At 52.6% G+C, this 19,023-nt stretch overlaps 1 protein-coding gene across 1 annotated transcript in view; it reads left to right on the top strand.

Moving 5' to 3' along the window:
* Positions 1–19,023, top strand: part of ITGA11 (integrin subunit alpha 11) — a 110,221-nt gene that overhangs the window by 49,125 nt on the left and 42,073 nt on the right. Inside the window, exons 3-7 of the mRNA XM_056127500.1 lie at positions 7,174–7,274; positions 10,032–10,123; positions 13,822–13,936; positions 17,073–17,200; positions 18,607–18,755. Of these exons, the coding sequence (XP_055983475.1) occupies positions 7,174–7,274; positions 10,032–10,123; positions 13,822–13,936; positions 17,073–17,200; positions 18,607–18,755 (585 nt within the window). The remainder of the gene's footprint in view (positions 1–7,173; positions 7,275–10,031; positions 10,124–13,821; positions 13,937–17,072; positions 17,201–18,606; positions 18,756–19,023) is intronic.

Raw genomic sequence — 19,023 nt, 5'->3', positions numbered from 1 at the left:
AAGATGTGGTATATATCTGTCACTGTCCTCCCGTTGTTTATCGATTTTCTAGAGCGGGCCCAATAATGTCTCCACTTTGTTGTTACTGTGTTTGGCATATCGATTACGTCACGGGTAGCTTGCCAGGCTTTGCCGTGCGGGCGACATACTCTTGGTAGCTTGCCGGGCTCTCCGAGAGGGGCCGAGGAATCGAACTCAGGTTGGCCATGTTGGCTGCGTGCAAGGCAAACGCCCTACCCGCTGTGCTATCACTCCAACCCGTGGTATATATACACGACGGAATACTATATAGTATATTCCATTTTACAGTGAAATTACACAATTTGCTGCAACCTAGTTGGAACTGTAAGTGAAGTAAGCCAGAAGAAAAAAGACAAACACAGGATGATCTCACTTATATGTGGTCTATAGAAAAACTGGATTTTATAGTTTCAGTTTATAAAAAAAGTCGAAGACCTCCAGGACCAGCCACCACCATGCTGAGACCACTCTCCGCACACATGAAGGTACTGGCAGAGGGACAAATCCACGCGGTTCCGGGGCCGAGATCTCCAAGCCTACTCAGATTGGAGTCGAGCATCCTCCACCCAGATCCTCCAAATTCCAGTAGGCGGGGTTCACACCCACCACCTGGCCCCCTAGCGCCGTGTAATCCCATCAACGGCCAAGACTCAGAGACTATAAAATCCAGCTCCCGGAACCGCGTGGCCGCATTTGCGGCCGCGCAACGTCTTATCAGAACATCTTTTCATGACATCTTATTATCTCATTCCCACTTTGAACAAACTTGCAGGCTATCGAATGTAGCCTGCCCACAGGGCAGAGTCTGGCAAACTCCCCGTGGCGTACCAAATATGCCAAATACCAGTAACAATGATGGGTCTCATTCTTCTAAAGAGCCTTGAATATATTCTCAGGGCTAGGATGAAAGAGACGTTACTGGGGCCTGCTCGAGGCAATCAATGAATAACAGGATGATGAATGAATGAATGAATAGAAAAACTGGATGAGGAAATGCAATGTGGTAAAGGCGGGATACCTAGATCTACCTTGACCCTAGAATACGGCATATAGGGAGAAGGTCAGAGAAGGAAAGAAATTGAGGGGTGAAGGAAGAAGATGAGGAAGGGAAGTAATGGGGGACGGGGGTCCTTGGGTCCATGGGGGATGCGGGGAAGTGGTGCAGCTGTATCCAAACCACAGCGTCTACAACACTGAGATACAACTTTAAAATGTACCTGTGAAGGCGGAGGGCTGGGACGTGTGGGATTGTCCCAGGACTCTGGGATCCTGGTGGGGGGGAAAGACACTGATGGTGGCATCAGTGCTGGAATATAGTATATATAAATTCCACCTATCCATAACTTTGTAAATCATGGTGCTTTAATGCACTGTAGCACTGTCCTCCCATTGTTCATCAATTTGCTCGAGCGGGCACCAGTAACGTGTCCATTGTGAGACTTGTTGTTACTGTTTTTGGCATATCGAATACGCCACAGGGAGCTTGCCAGGCTCTGCCATGTGGGCGGGATACTCTTGGTACCTTGCCAGGCTCTCCGAGAGGAACGAAGGAATCGAATCCAGGTCGACCGCATGCAAGGCAAATGCCCTATCCGCTGTGCTATCGCTCCAGCCCAGCTTTTAATAAAAATTTTAAATAAATGAATAACAAAGGAGGGGATAGGTAGGAGCAAGACGGGCACTGAAGCAACCTGGTTGGAGAGGGTGTGAGATGGCACAGGGGCAACTGCCCTCACCTGTGTCCATTGGGGTCTGAGGAGCCCAGCACTACAGGTCACGTCCTGCCCTCAGCAGTCTCCCCAGGGCTGTGGCAGGACCTACCCAATGCCCCTCCCAGCCTGAAGTGGGGCGGGGAGCAGGAGACTGGGCGCAGCCCACAGCCACGGAAAGGGCCTCTGCACCCCCAACCTTAGAGCTCGCAGCATACCAGGGTGTCCTCACCCCAGGAGTGACGGCTGCATCGGGCCACCATGGGGGGCGGTCAGGCCTCAGGAGTGACTTGGCTGGGCTCAGGGTAATGCCAATGTTTTGTCTGTGTTCGTCTCCTGCCACCTGCCAGGCCAAACTGAGGCCTCAGGACCCCCAGCCTGGTGGGCACATGCCAGGCCCAGGCATCAGGATGGCAGCGGCCTTGTCCAGGGAGCCCTGGGAGGCACATAAATTCCTGTGGATGCTGCCCAGGGGGAGTGGTCCCAGCCTGACACCACCTGGAAGGCCCCGGTCAGCTCCTTGTGCATCTAGAACAGGCCACTGAGCCCGACTCCACGCCCTCCTCACGGTGGGCACCCCCAAAGCAACCAGGTGTGGGAGTGATGTTGGTGGGCCCCATGGTGGCTCATGTGAAGCGGGGAGGAGAAAGACAGTCACTTTCTCCCCATCCGCCTCTGCCACCTGGGACCCAGGGTTACTGAGATCTTGTCTCAACTCGAAGAAAGGAATTTCAGGAGTAGACAAGCAGTGAAATTATATAGTTTTTATTTGAAGGTGTTGAAGGGAAGCGGGGGAAGCAACTGGGAGAGAGTGGAGAGTAATGTGCTCAAGAGAGAACCTGGACTTTTCCAAGGGTGGAGAGAACCCCTACACACACCCCAGCATTAGACAAGAAAGCATGAAAGTACATATCCCAAGAGGGGAGATGTGGGTGACACATGTGCTCAGGCAGTGCATGTGCTCGGCCACGTGGGCACAAGCAGCACTTGGGCTCGGGCCTTTGTTCAAGGTGGCCTTTATAGGGTTTCTGCAACCTGCCCCCATGTGGGGCTTGTACTTAGGCCAAATTCTGTTGCTAAGGCGGTCACCATGGGGGTTGGGAGTAGTGATGGTCTTCTTTGAAATTCCTTTCCTGGCCTTTTGTTCCTGCAGAAGCTTCTCTGGGTCTGTTACTGTAGATGGATGAGGGTCTTATCAGGTCTTAGTTCCTGTTTTTTACCTGTTTTCTTCTGAGGGTCTTACCAGCCTCTCAAAGCAACTTTGGGGCTATTTCTTCCCAGAAAATTTTGCCCTTGCCTTGGGAGGGGGCCTGCCCTATACTGCCTACATCATGAGACCGGAAGCGGGTAGTGGCAAAAAGAACGTGGCCAGTCTGGGGCAGAGCGAACAGGGCCATCACCTAGTGGCCGTTGTCAGGACCTGGGGCTTGGAGGAAGCCACCAAGTGTCTCACTGCCTGTCACAGCCTCTGTTCCTGCAACAGCCCTGCTCACCTGCGAAGCAGAAGATCAGAAATCAGGAGGGGATTTTAGAGCTGATCTTCTTTTATTCTTTTTATGTTTGGGCCACACCAAGCAGTGCTCAGGGCTGACTCCTGGCTCTGTACTCAGGCATCTCTCCTGGAAGTGCTCAGGGAACCAGATGGGGTGTCAGGCATCAAGCCCGGGTTGGCTGTGTACAAGGCAAGCCTCTACCCACTGTACCACCTCTCCGGCCCGTGGTCCTGTTTTTCACTAATACTTTTCGGGGTGTGAGTTCTCATTCTGGGGAAGGTTTTGTTTTTCTTACAAAACTTGTGGCTGTGACAGGTGGGGAGGGTGTAGCCGAGAGCACAGGGTAACCCAACTCCCATCCCCCCCAAGACCACTGTGTTCTGTTTCCTCAGGGCCGTGCCCATTGCCCTTCATTCTGTCCCACTGTCCCGTTCTGTTGTCCTGAATTCATTCTTCTGATACTTTGCCATCTGCTCCACTTGTTTTATATTTGTCACTAATGCTTGATAACAGTCACCATATTGTGGTGATTTTCCATTATCTCTCTAGAACTGAGCAAGCTTCTTCCTTGCACAGAGTAGATAACGTTCTGATACACAAGCCCACTCCCTTTCTCTAGACCTCCTAATATCTCACTCTAGGCTCTCTCTCCCCTCAGACAGCCTCATTCTATTGCCAATCTAGTTTTTCAATTCATTTTGGCTATTCATCAATGTATTTCTATCTTTCTGTTACACTGTGTGCAATTAAAACCATCCAATTCTTCCCTTCTTACTTCCCTTCCCATGATCCCCTCAACTTCCTTCCGTTTTGCTGTGAATGGCAAATTCTCTTGTTGATAGCTGAGGCGGGTTGTACTGTATAAACGTACCCAATTCTTCTTTATCCAGTCAATTGTGATGGGGCATTCGATGGCTCCCACGATCTAGCTGTTGTCAATGACACCACAAGGCTGGGGCAGGATGGATCTTCTTGTGCTGAGGGTTCTTAGTCTTCTGCCAGATGCCCCAATAGGGCTGCTGTGTCACGTGCTCACTCCATCCGTGGCTTCTGGAGGACACACACACTTTTTCAGACACAGTGCATCTCTGTACCCAGGTGTAGGAATTATCAAGCCCCTTCACGACTGAGAAAGCCCAAGTCTGGGGTCTCAATGTCACCTCAAGGTCACACCACCTGACAGAGCCCAGATGGAGACCCCTCTCTGGCATCCCAGCCCAAAGAGTGCAGCTTCTTGGGATAACTTTGAATTAGGACCCTGTGTGGGGTCCCCAAACTGAGTGTGGGGATCATTTTCACATCAGCTTAATGATTAATTAGCAAGGCAGGTTTGGTTTGTAGACCTATAAACCCAGGTCACATAAAAATTCCTCAGGCAAGAGGGTGTTGGGTAGACAGATGAAGCAGGTCTGAACGGGGGGCCATCACGGCTGAGGGGCTTCTCAGAGCCAGACCCCATGGATACACAGCCAGCATGTCACCTCTCAGCTGCTGGGCACCTTCTGGCAGACATGGCAGAGCAACTTTGCAGGTAGGTGGGGCCTGGCTTTTCCAATCCAAACCCTACTGGCTGGGTTCTCCCAGAGTGCCCTGCACAGTGCTCTGGGAGCCTGTCCAGCGAGCATCCCCACTGGACAGGGGGCCCTGCAGGCAAAGTCCTTGTGGAAATGTCTCAAGCAGCAGCCTAGAGCCAGCCTCCTCTGACCCCACTCTGGCTCACAGACCCTCCTTCTTCTCCTGAATGGAAAGAGCAGTGCGGCGCTGACCCCAGGTCACTCCCACAGTTGAGCAACCAGAAATCGCAGCGTCTAGACAGCCAGATTTTACAGGGCCAATGAAAGTCTGCCAGTCAGAAACAGGCGTGCTCCATCAGGGCTATATTTAGAAGCAGTCGTTATCTGGTCCCCGGGGCAGAAACCTCACCTCTTGCTTCATAGACTCTTAATTTCAAACAGAGCTCTATTAACGGCTGCCTCAGACCTCCGTTCTTTTCCTGAGGAGACCCCGGGAGACCCTGAAGCCTTGTGTAGCCTGAACCTCAGGGCCAACCCCTCTCACCTTAATAAATCAAACCCCCTGTGATTGTGACCCCCTCAGGCCTCAGGTTTAAGGCCCTGGGAGCCCCGGCCCTTCCCCTTACGGCCCAGGCATCACTGGGAGACACTCAAGTCAGTACCACCCACACAGGAAGCGGACAGCCACCTCACTCCCAAGGCCTAGAAGGTCCAGATTTGTCCAAGGTGGACGATCTGGCAGAGTGGGCAGCAGGAAGGGGCAGAGCCAAGAAGGCTGACGTCAGGACTTCCCTTGAGCCCTGAGGAAGGCGGCCTCCCTGGCCTTTCCCTCCAGACCCTGCAGACCCTGGAGGCAACCTGGGGACTGGCAGGCTGATGTGGATTCTCTGCTGCTCTGGGGGTGCCCTCACTGCAGGCTCCCAGGCCCACGGGGAGCTCAACCAGATGGAAAGCCTGGTGGGCCCCGTTTCTCCGGGAGTGTGTGTCTGAAGGAGAAGTGGGTATCAAACCCAGCATAGGGCTGGCTCACACAACAGACTCCCGTGTCCACAGGCCAGGAAGTCCAATCAAGGTGTGGGTCCACCCACCCTCCTGGCACCTGAGGTCCCAGGGAAGAGTGTGTGTGTGTGTGTGTGTGTGTGTGTGTGTGTGTGTGTGTGTGTGTGTGTCTGCATTGTGGACCCCAACGGCACCTTCTGACCTTTTCTCCTAGGTCTTCCTCGTGGCCTCACTCTGAATCCAGAGCTCTCTCCTGAATTTCCACAAAGACCCTTTCCCCCCCCCAAAATAAAAAGGCCACAAAAGCACAGCCAGGTGACCCCACTGGCTGTCTTGCTTACTCTGAGCACAGATCTCAGTGCTCAGGGGGCAGCTGTGGCCACTAAGGGTCATGCCCCAGGCTAGATCACAAACACTGGCATGAAAGGGCTGCACAAGGCCCCTGCAGACCAGGCAGCCCGAGTGTTTTGGTCTGGATGACCTCTGTGGTCATCCTTCCTCCGTGGTCTTCCTCCCATCACCTGACTCTTCATTGCTGTTGTTTCCCAAATTTTATCTTATGAAAGTATGGTGACTTACAAAGTCCTTCATAGTTGGGATTTTTACATGCAATCACCAATCCTGCCCCCAGTGTTGACTTCCGGTTCCCTCCCATCCCCTACCCTTCTGCCTGCCCTCCTGACAGGAACCTTTCTCAGCTTCATTGTTAAAGTTCGGGTCTCTTTATTTCAGTGTTGTTAACTCTGTGTCTGGATATTCGGCTCTATCGTCTCCTAACACCTTTGTCCCTGACTCCCTGACCCCATTGCTTCTCTTCTATCTCTCCTCCCCTCCCCTCCACTCTTACCTTCCTTCTCCTCCCTATCCTCTGGGACCAGAGTGGATCTGGGCATCCACCCTTTAAACCATTGCATCCCCTCATCCAGTTACTCTAAATACCACATCCTGCCTGGCTCTGCACTCAGGAATTACCCCTGGTGGTGTTCAGGGAACCATATGGGATGCTGGGAATCGAACCCTGGTCAGCCGTGTGCAAGGCAAACACCCTACCCCCTGTGCTATTGCTCCAGCCCCATTCTCTGGCTTTCTTCACTTAACATGATATCTTCCATGTTGCGCTAATTGCACAATTTCATCATTCATGGCAGTTGCATAGTATTCCAGTGTGAATATATGCCAATCCTCATGTTCCACTGAGCTGTCCATAACTTAATTCTTATTCCTCCTCAAAAGCCCAGCTCAAGCACCACCTCCTCCAGGAAGCTCACCCTGCCCCTTCCCCCCAGGCAGCCTCATCCTCTGTGGCCAGATCTGTGTGCTTCTCTCATCTCCACAAGAGCTTGGAGAAGACCCCTGCCCTCTGCCTGCAGCATCCCACCCTGGTGGGAGGCACCCCCCCCATCCCGGCATCCTTACCCACCTTCTTATCTTCCCCAGGCTGGTGGTGGGTGCACCGCTGGAAACCAATGGCCACCAGAAGACGGGAGACGTGTACAAGTGTCCAGTGGCCCATGGAAACTGCACCAAGCTCAACCTGGGTAAGGAGTACTGGCCAGGGACAGGGACTCGGAGAACCCCAACCTCCCAGAGCCCCGCGGGGGCCCAACTGCACCACTGCCCCCATCGTACAGGGAAGGACATCAAGAGAACAGCACAGGCAGGGGTGAGGGCAGCTGCCCAGCTGTTGGGTGAAAGGCCCGGGGCTCCAACTCAGGTGTCTGCTCTCCACCCTCCCTAACCCTCCCAGAGAGAAGACTGGGCCTGGTGGGAGTGCATGCAGGCCCTGAGGCCTTCTAGGAGGCGGTGTACCACCCACTTGAGTACCCGCCCACCGACTAACACACATCCCCTCCCCCAGCACACTCCTACATTGTGCTAGAGGGCAGTGGGGGTCAGGCATCGCCTTATGATCAGAAGGAAGCAACAGTTCCATCTGGGGCCAGAGAGATTGTGGATGGGGGGACTGAGCTAACCTTACATGTGGCCAACCCAGCATCACATAAGGTGCCCGAGCCCCACCAGGAGTGGTCCCTGAGCACAGAGTCAGGAGTAAGCCCTGAATACCACTGGGTGTGAGTACCAAGCACAGAGCCAGGAGTTAAGCCTTGAGCACTGCCAGGTGTACCCTTCCCCAATAAATAAATAAATAAATAAATAAATAAAGCTCCATTTGGGCTATGAAGCCTTGAGTTCTGGCCCTGCAGTATCTGTCTCACATCCCCAGGGGCCGGAAGCCTGGTGTGTGACGGGCAGGCCTAAAGCGAGAGGGCAAAGGGTCAGGGGGAGGGGCAGGAGGGGGCAGGGAGGAACCTGCTGCAGGGTAGCAGGGGCCAGGTCTTGGGGGGGGGGGGGGTTGAGCTGGCAAGAGGGGCCACAGAAGGATGAACGGGGGTGGGTGGGTCTCTCTCTCCATCTCTCCCTCTCTCCCTCCCTCCCTCTCTCACTCTGGTTCCCACCACAGCAGGTGGACACCCAGAGATGCCTTCAGAGCCCAGGAGCATAACTGGGGAAGGCTGAGGCATCAGAGGCTCTGAGTTCAGGGCTGCCCAGCCACAGAGCCTCTCCAGCCAGCCCGACTGGGGGTCCTTCCGCAGGGAACCTGAGTCCCAGTTTCCTCCAGCCTGCCCAGGCACTGAGCCCCGCCTGGATGCGTGTTCTCACCCTTCTGTCCAGGGAAGGCCAATGGGGACCCCAGACCCCCAGCAAGAGCAGGGTCTGCGGGGAGGGGTGCTGCTGAGTGAGGAGAGGCTTGTGTGTGCACGAGAGAGGGACGGGACAGGCCATGGTGCCCCCCCATGAGAGAGTGCCAGGCTGGGCTGTGTGGCCCGCCCTGTCTCAAGCCTGCAGGGGGCAGGAGCGGGCACCACCTTACCTGGAGGTTAGAGTCGCCAGGCAAAGGAGGCAAGGGATTTATCCGGGAGGGGAGAGCAGGTTCCTTAACTGGGGGTGGGCAGGAAGGCCTGGTGGGAGGCCCAGCCCTGCCTCGGGCACCCCTCCCGAGCCTCAGCACCCCCAAGCACCACAGAACCTAAGGGGGACCCAGCCACCTCTGAAACTGCCCCAGAGGGGTGGATTTCAGGAGCTTTACTAAAAACAGGGGAGGCCAGGGAACCCCCCAGCCCACCAGCAAACCCGCCTCTGAGGCCTGACCTCTGACGTGGCCAGCCCTGCCCCCTCCTAGCTGTGACAAGTGCAGACGCAGGTGGTGAGGTGAATGGGGGAGGCTCCCTGCTCAGTGCTCAGTTCTCACAACCAGACGCCCGGCAGAGGAGACGGGATACTGGGTTTAAGGAACTGAACACACTGCTGACTCTCCCTGCTCCAGGCAGGGGATCCAGGCTCAAACCTTTCCTTCTTCACTGATGGAATGATCTAGAAAACCTTGTTCATTGTGCTCTATGGGGGGTGGAGGATCTGGATCACACTCAGGGCTTCCTCCTCTTGGCCCTGCGCCCAGTGCTCACTCCTGTGGTGCTTGGGGGACCCACTGCCCAGCCCGCTGTGAGCCCCGAATCAGCTATCGCATCTGAGCTGGTGCTGGGTCTGCTATTCACTGGCTCCCAGGAGGGAATCACACATAGGTGGTTGAAGTGGGGGAAGGGAAGAATGGGCCTGAAAGCACAGAAGTCTGAGCTGCCACATCCCCATCCCAAGTGGGTTTGGAGCAAATGTGGAGGTGGGGCAGTGGGGGTCTGCACTGAAGAGGCTAAGGTGGGAGTCACTTGGAAAAGGTTTGGTCCAATTTGAGAGCTGGGCGGAAAGGCGGAAGACCCTATTGTGCATTTGCGGTGTGACCTTGGACAGATTGCTTGGCTTCTCTGAGATTTCATTTCTCCCACACTTTGGAGGCTGTTTTTCTATTTGTTTGGCTGGTTGGTTGGTTGGGGTTTTTTTGTTTTGGTTTTGGTTTTGGGGTTGGTTTTTTTTTTTTTTTTTGGTTTTTGGGTCTCACCCGGCAATGCACAGGGGTTACTCCTGGCTCATGCACTCAGGAATTACCCCTGGTGGTGCTCAGGGGACCATATGGGATGCTGGGAATCGAACCCAGGTCGGCCATGTGCAAGGCAAATGCCCTCCCTGCTGTGCTATCGCTCCAGCCCCTCACACAGTGAGTTGTGAGGAATCAGTGAACCATGTCTGGGCTGGGCCTAGGAAACTGTGAGGAGATGCCCCCACATGGGGGAGAGCCAGGCTCCAGGGCAGGGGAGGAGGGAGAAGGGGACTGGGCTCTGCCTGGCGCCAACCCCACCTAACAAAGGCGGGAAACCCTCACAGTGGACTCTCCCCCCTCCCAGGCAGGGTCACGCTGTCCAACGTGTCCGAGCGCAAGGACAACATGCGGCTGGGCCTGAGTCTGGCTACCAACCCCAAAGACAACAGCTTCCTGGTAAGAGCCCGCACCCCCTTGTGGACCCCCTTCCTGCCCCCGACTGGCTCCCTGGGGCACGGGGACAAAGGGGGCAGATGGGACAAATGGGTCTCGGATGCTCACCACGGCAGCCTCCAGGGCTGGGACTGAGCTGTAGGGACGTGGTTCAGTTCAGGATAAAAAGTCCGGTCCCTTAATTCATATACACTTGGAGGCGGGGAGGTGGGACGAGGTCCCAGGCCCCAAGCCTGAAAGGACCTGGAATCAGTTGGGACAACGAGACAACCTGGGGGTTGTGCCTTCACTTTGGCAGCCCACGTCCTGGGCCCGGCTCTGCTCCAGGCCCGGAGGGACAGGATATGCCCGGGAGGTCTCTGGTCCCCACCCAGGGGAACACGTTCAGGTTTGGCACCACGCAGCTACCAGCTGCCCCTCGCTTCAAGGGAAGTGGAGTGCCCCCACTGGGGGTGGGGTCCTCGGAACAGGATCCTTCCAATTCTTCCAACAGCAGCTGAGAGTCAGGGAAAGATTCGCAAAGAAGGTCCGTGTGAAGCTCCGCCCATTTAAAGATGTGGCTCCCATGCCCAGCTTCCTCCCGGAGCCCTCTGGAGTCTGAGAGGCTCTCTGGGGCGCTCAGGCACTAAGAGCAGTGTCCTGCCTAGGATGTCCTGGGCACTTGACCACAGGCAGCCCAGTCTCACTCCCAAACCAAGAACAAAGCAGCAGCCCTGGCCCTATGCACACGTGCATGCACACACACACACACACACACACACACACACACACACATACAGACATGCACACACACACACACGCATGCACGCACATGCACACACACATGCACACATGTGCGCGCGCGCACACACACACATACACACATGCAAGGCTTCCTGCTATTCTCTCCCCAACCCAAGGCACCTCACTTCCTTACTATTTTCATTTCACCTACTTCACAAGTTAGGATAAAGACACCAGAGGGTTTGTGACACAATCTTCAGGGCCTCTGTTGAGAAGGCTAAGTCATTACCTTATAAATCACTGTATCACTGTCATCTTGTTGTTCATCAATTGCCTCAAGCAGGCACCAGTAACGTCTCCTTCGTCCTAGCCCTGAGATTTTAGAAAGTGCCACATTCGAGGCTCTTTCAGGGTCAGGAGAATGAGACCCATCATTGTTACCAGTTTTTGGCATATTGAATACACCACGGGGAGTTTGCCAGACTCTGCCATGCGGGCAGGATACTTTTGGAGCCTGCCAGGTTCTCCAGAGTAAGAACTAGATAATAAGATGTCCACGACTGTGAAAGCAGCCGCGTGCTTCCAGGAGCTGGGTTTTATAGTCTCTGGGTCTAGGCCATCGATGGGATTACACAGAGCCGTGGCAATTGGTGGGTGTAATGCCTACATACTGGAAGATGGGGGATCTGGGTGGAGGAGGCCCAGTCCTGATCCAAGCAGGCTTGGAGATCTAAGCCCCGGGTCCCAATACCTGGGTTCCTCTGCCAGTTCCTTCATGAATGAGGCTTGTCCAAATATGTGGAGAGTGGTCTTAAGCATGGCTGTGGCTGGAACCAGAGGTCTTCAGCTGCCGGGGCTCTTATAAATGGCAACTTTCAAAATCTTATTTATTATCCTATGTATCCATTAGGGCTGGAGCCATAGCACAGCGGTAGGGCGTTTGCCTTGCATGCAGCCAACATGGCTGACCCGAGTTCGATTCCTCCGCCCCTCTCGGAGAGCCTGGCAGGCTACCGAGAGTATCTCGCCTGCACGGCAGAGCCTAGCAAGCTCCCCGTGACGTATTCGATATGCCAGACACAGTAACAACAAAGTCTCCAATGGAGACGTTACTGGGCCCGCTCGAGCAAATCGATGAACAACGGGAGGGCCTTTACCTTTACCTTTATGGCACAGCGGGTAGGGCGTTTGCCTTACAAGCGGCCAACATGGCCGACCCGAGTTCGATTCCTCCGCCCTTCTCGGAGAGCCCGGCAAGCTACCGAGAGTATTCGATATGCCAGACACAGTAACAACAAAGTCTCCAAAGGAGACGTTACTGGGCCCGCTCGAGCAAATCGACGATCAACGGGAGGGCCTTTACCTTTACCTTTATGTATCCATTCAAGCTCCAGTACATCATTTATCTCCTGATCAATTCATTTATTCATTCTTCCATCTATATATTAATCTACTCCCTCATCTTCCCATCTAATCACCCATTTTTCTGCATCTACCTGTCATCCATCCACCATTCATCACCAGTCATTTATCCATCATCATCATCCTCCATCCACCATCTACCACCATCCACCATCCATCACCATCATCAGTTCATCTGTCATTCACCATCACCATCCACCATCTACCATTCACTAGCCATATTCCACCACTCACCATCCCCCATCCACCATCTACCATCCACCATCGTCTATTCACCATCCACCATCCATCATCCATTATCCACCATCCACCATCTACCATTTATCGTTCACCATCCACCATCCATCATCCACCAACTACCATTCACCATCCATTCATCCACTATACACCATCCATCGTCCACCATTCACCATCTATCATATACCATCCACCATTTATCACGCATCATCCATTCATCCACCATTCACCATCCATCATCCACTATCTTTTTATGCATTCATCACCCTTCCAAATACTTGTGCTGGCATCAGAGATCAGTCTTCAGTCACCCTCCTATTTATCCTAACCCTATGTCACAGCAACTTGGACAAAGGACTTGGAGAAAAGAAAATCTTATAAAATAGGAAAAGAAAGGAATGAAGGAAGGAAGGGAGGGAGGGAGGGAGGGAGGGAAGAAAGGAAGGAAGGAAGGAAGGAAGGAAGGAAGGAAGGAAGGAAGGAAGGAAGGAAGGAAGAAAGAAAGGAAGGAGTTCATGATAGAGCGCATGCCTTGCATGTAGAACACATATGTACGTATGAGACCCTGGGTTTTATCTCTGGTACTACCCAATCCCCAAAGTCTGTCACTGTCACTGTCCTCCCGTTGTTCATCAATTTGCTCGAGCAGGCCCAGTAAGACTTGTTGTTACTGTGTTTGGCATATCAAATATATCACGGGTAGCTTGCCAGGCTTTGGCGTGCAGGTGAGATACTCTCTCAGTAGCTTGCCGGGCCTCAAAGTCTATTTTTTAAAAAAGAAAAAAGTGATTTAAAGAAATTTACTCAAAGTAGAATAATTATGCCTATAAATCAAAGGAAATTGCCACCAAATTTTAATCCTGGAAACTCTTGATCTGTGTGTGAGAGGTGAGAGATGGATATCTGTGCTTCGGGAAGAAATCAGAACAAGTGATGTAGCACCCTCCTCTCCCTGGAGAGAGCCCTGGGCACATCCCAGTGCCAGATGCTCATCTGGCAAGGAGCTGCAGGGACTTCTGCACACACAGCTCTCAGGAGACCTGGAGGCTGTCCTGGCAGGCAGGGATAGGGGGACAGGTTGGATACAGAAGAATTATGGTCCTGAGTGATGTGATGTAGGGGACCATTCTTAGAAGCTTTCCCCATTCCAACTTCAAGCCAACTGGTCTCCAGGGCAGCAAGAATTCGATTAACCTATGGAAAGGATCCTCCACACCCCCAATCCAGGCACACAACTCTCAGACACAGTCTGGTCCAGGGCACGCGGCAGGGACTGGCGCTTCCTGGGGACCCCACTCATGGCATACTCTGCTCCCCAGGCCTGCAGCCCACTCTGGTCTCACGAGTGCGGGAGCTCCTACTACACCACGGGCATGTGTTCCAGGGTCAACTCCAACTTCAGGTTCTCCAAGACCGTGGCCCCAGCTCTGCAAAGTAAGTGGATCCAAACCCACACCCTCCGCAGCTAGCCAGGGTTGGCTCCAGCAGCCCATGAACAGTGGCCCTTGTCTGGTTCTCCTAATACCCCGGGGACATGCAGCTGGACCCTGTGAGGATATGGGCACAGGGTTGGAGATGGGCCCAGCAGCAGGGATGCTCGCTGCACAACCTCCCCAAAGAGTGGAAGTAAAGAGAGAGGAAGATTCTGGGTACCATGTACAGGGGTAAGAGGTGCCTGGCACAATTCTGGGGACCCTATTCACATAGACATTGATTTTTTTGCTTTTTGTTGGTTTGGGGTCACAGCCAGTGATGCTCAGGGGTTATTCCTGACTCTGTGATTCGGAGTGATACTCCTGGTGATACTCGGGGGACCCTAGGGGATGCTGGAGATCAAACCCAGGTTGGCTGCCTGCAAAGCAAGTGCCCTCCTCGTTGTACTATCACTCTGGCCCCTGGATGACAATTTGAGCAGCAACTGTTATGCAGTGCCTCGCTCTGAGAGGCAGACCAAGGAGAGCAGGAATATTCTTGAGAAACAGTCTCATCATACGTGTGATTCTGGACATTACAAAGCTCTGCCCAGTTTTCTCAGGGTCTCAAGGAACACAACACCCCCCTCCCCCTCATTCCACCTGCCAAGAAAGTCTGGGGAAATGGTGCTCAGCCCTGGCCTCCAGCAGGCGCAGACAGCTTGGCTCGGGGCCCCACTATTTCCTCTGGGCTGGACGACATCGCTCAGACAGCTGCCGCCCTGTTGATGGGGGGCAAGGGGATTAGCACCTCGAGTGAGAGGAGAGAACTTGCAGCCGCCTTCAGGAGCAGGCACAGATGGAGGCCACAGCTGAGGCGGAAGGAGAAAGCATCCATCGAGCTGGTTCCTCTCTGTGGTGGCTGAGCACCATCCCTCACTGAGCAGCTAGCAGGAAGAGTCCCTTTCCCAAGTTGGTGAGGTAGATTTTCTACACAGTATGAGTATTCTCCAAGAAAAGATAGGCAGATGCCCAGGATGGCACCACACTATAATGTAAAGCAGATTTTTCAAAGTAAGCCCCAATTCAAAGTAAGCCCAATTGCTCACAAACAGAACAAACAGATGTCTTATATTTTTCTCCTTTTTTTTGTTTTCTTTTTTGGGTCAAACCCAGTGATGTACAGGGGTTATTTCTGGTTCATGCACTGAGGAATTACTCCTGGAAGTGCTCTGGGGATCATATGGGATGCTGGGAATCGAACCTAGTTTGGCCGCGTGCAAGGCAAATGCCCTGCCCGCTATGCTATCGCTCCAGCCCCTGTCTTAGATTTTTCAAGAGACGTTTTACACTTGTTAAGTTACCTGGGATTCATTTTATTTCTTTGTTGGTTTGCATTGTTCACTTTCATTCATGTTAGAACTCTAGAGAAACCTCAAAGAAAGAGAATAGAGATGAAGTTCGGCCTGATGATGTCATTGCCATGTTAACAAAAAATACTTTGCTTTAAAAATAGAATAAAAGTAAAAGTAAAAGTAAAATGTATATGCTTAAATTTAAGTATAATCAGGTGTAAAGAAATGTAAATAAATTCTTAATCTTAAAAAATATAGAATAAAGGGGGCTAGAACAATCATACCGCACGGCCAGGCTGCATTTGAGCCCACAGGGGTCCTAGTGCCCACCAGGAATGATCCCTGAGCACAGAGCCAGAAGTATACCCTGAGCATCACCAGCTATGGCCCCCAAACAAATATATAGATAAATAAATAAATAGTTTAAACTAGAATAAAGAGGAGCAATAATATAGCGGGTGATAATAAACCACTGACCTTGGTTGGCTCCTAGCAACCCATTTGGTCCTCTGAGTCTTCCAGGAATAATCCCTTAGTGCAGAGCCAGGAGTAACACGACTATACCTGGCCCCCAAAAAATAAAAATGAAAAAGAATAAAAGTAAGGTCTAAGGGGCCAGAGAGATAACACAGTGAGTAGGGCACTTGCCTTGCACATAACTGACCCAATTCAATCCCCGGCCTCCCAGATTATCCCCCGAGCACTGCCAGCAGTGACCCCTGAGTGCAGAGCCAGGAGTAAGCCCTGAGCACAGCCAGGTTTGACTCAAAGTAAAAGCAAAATTTTAAAAACCACAAAGCTTGGAGCTGGAGTGATAGTACAGCAGGTAAGGCCTTGCGCATGGCTGACCCGTGTTTGATTTGCAGCATCCCATATGGTCCCCTGAGCACCGCCAGGAGTGATTCCTGAGTGCCAAGCCAGGAGTAACCCCCGTGCATCGCCGGATGTGACCCACAAAGCAACAATTTTTTATTATTAAAAGGAACACCTGTAAAGGTGATTAGAGGCTGCCCCCAAAGCCTCCATCCATCTTGGAGAGCCAGGCAAGCTACCGAGAGTATCCCGCCCGCACGGCAGAGCCTGACAAGCTACCTGTGGTGTACTTGATATGTCAAAAACAGTAACAATGAATAGTACTCATTCCCCTAACCCTGAAAGAGCCCCCAATATGTCATGGGGCTACACTTGCACGTGACAGGGACGAATGGAGACATTACTGGGCACGCTCAAGCGAATTGAAAAACAACGGGGTGATAGTGATAGTGATATTAAAAAAACACAAAACAGTGTTCAAGATGTCCTGAGTGCATCTGTGGTCACCTTTGGAAGTGTCACCTTGCTCCTCCTGGTGATCCTCCAGTGTCTGGTGCTGCTTCACAGAAAAGAAAACTGTTGCAGCTAAGGCCACTCATCCAGCTCAAAGCCAGAAGTCAGATATTCCGGGGTCTAGGGCCCTGGGCATTCCACCACTCCATCTTGCTAAAACCATCACACTGATTTATTTGGGCTGAGAGTGGCCACGGCCAGCATGTCAGTTCTAGTAGAACAAGATGGGGAAACACTGGCTATTCGGCAGTGGAAGACTCTGCTGAGGGCAGAGAGGTCCAGCCTAACTAGAGTCTGGTTCTGAGATTCATCAATTCTCGAACACACACGCACACACACACACACACACACACACACACACACACACACACACACGGCAGCCTCCTACTTCCAATGTCCTCTGGACAATCATGAGGAGAATCAGAGACAGGCACTGCTGGCTCCTTAGGAATCTGTGACCACACCCCCACTTTCCAGGGTGCCAGACCTACATGGACATCGTCATCGTCCTGGACGGCTCCAACAGCATCTACCCCTGGGTGGAGGTCCAGCATTTCCTCATCAACATCCTCAAGAAGTTTTACATTGGCCCTGGACAGATCCAGGTGAGCATCTCTGGGACTGCTCTCAGCAACGTCGCCCACACCCCAGTGGGGGGTGATGTTGCCAGGGTGTGTATGTGGGGGGTGGGGGGAATCTCTCATGCACTAACAGGTGTCCCCAGACGGCCGGCCTGGGTCCTGAAGCTAAGGATATCTCCCCAGCCCCCACTGCACTGGCCCATTGAAGCACAGTTTGGAGGCGATCTCCCTTCTCTGATTGGTCTTCTGCATTAAACACACCTAGCTGGAGTGGGGGAGACAGGGGAGACCAGGACACACCCAGCTTTAGAGGAGACCTGGAGGACGCAGCTGACCCTCACCTTCATAGTGCCTCCTGTCCAGAGGGAGGTTTTCTACACATTGCTTTGACCGAAGGAAGATCAAAGAATAGAATTTACCAGGAAGCCAATTTCGAGTCAGTCCAAGAAATTGATCTGTGATGGGAAAGCAGTTTCGGGGCGGGGGGGGGGGGGGGGCGGGAAATAGTGGGTTTAGACTTGCTATCTTTTGAAGTACGGAATTTCCACCTGCCTGGAATGGACCATTCTAGTTGTAAATCCAGCATTAGCAAAATAGGAAGGACTGAATAATCTCACCTAGCCGTAACATTTTTGTTTTCTTTTGTTTGGGGGCCATACCCAGTGATGCTCAGGGGTTATTCCTGGCTCTGTGCTCAGGGATCAGTCCTCGCAGTGCTTGGAGAACCATATGGGGTGCTGGGGATCAAACCCAGGTCCACCACATGCAAGGGAAGCACTGGCCCACTATACTATTGCTCTGGCCTCAACAGTAACATTTTCTCTTTCTCCTCCCACTCTACTCTATTTTGAGGTTACTAATACTGCCAGTATCTTAGCAACGTGGGAGAGAAAAGAACTGCTTTTTCTTGCAAGTTTTAAGGAAACTTCGCTTCTGACAGAGCAATAGTGAAGCTGGGAGGACATTTGCCTTGCACACGGTTGACCAGGGTTCAATCCCTAGCATCCCATATGCTCCTGTGAGCCCCTCAGGAGTAATTTCTGAGCACAGAGCCAGGAGTAAGCCCTGAGCACTACTGGGTGTCACCCCCGAAAGAAGAACCTTAGTCCCAGTGTTTGGTGAGCAGGTCGGAAACCACCACCCATGCTCTTCTGATTATTTGCCTTCAATTCTAGGCTCAGCTTCTGTCTTGTCGAGTGGGTTGGGTCACTCATTAAGTCACCATCTTCTCTCTCTATGCATCTCCCACTTGCCTCACCAGACACCCATTCATTCTCAGATCTTTCCAGAACGAGAATCCCTGCAGGTCCTCTCCCTGAGCAAGTGCTCTGCCCATCTCAGCAACCCAGACAGAGGGTGGGCCCTGGAGCATCTCCAGAGAAAGCCCGAGGTGCTGGGCTCAGGCCAATCTTTCTTCCTCTGACGTGCAGGTTGGTGTGGTCCAGTACGGAGAGGATGCGGTGCACGAGTTCCACCTGGATGACTACAGGTCTGTCAAGGACGTGGTTGAAGCCGCCAGCCACATCGAACAGAGAGGAGGGACAGAGACAAGGACAGCATTTGGCATTGAATTTGCTCGGTAAAAAAAAAAAAAAAAATCAATAATTTTTGGGCCAGAGACCTGAGCACATGCTTTACATACAGGTGCTGTCAATCTCTGCATGTCAATTCCCTGCCCCCCAGAACTCCAGAACTGCCAGGAGTGTCTCTTAAGTGCAGAACAGGAGTGTCCCCTAAGTGCAGAATAAGAGTGATCAGTCCTTGAGCACCCCTGGGTATGCCCCCCCCCCAAAATCATAATTTGAACTTTTAAAATTCTCAGCTGCTGGGGGTCAGAGAGATAGTAC

Source organism: Sorex fumeus, unplaced genomic scaffold (genome assembly GCF_029834395.1).
Source record: "Sorex fumeus unplaced genomic scaffold, SorFum_2.1 ptg000063l, whole genome shotgun sequence".
NCBI lineage: Eukaryota > Metazoa > Chordata > Mammalia > Eulipotyphla > Soricidae > Sorex > Sorex fumeus.
This window is presented reverse-complemented; position numbering and strand designations above follow the sequence as displayed.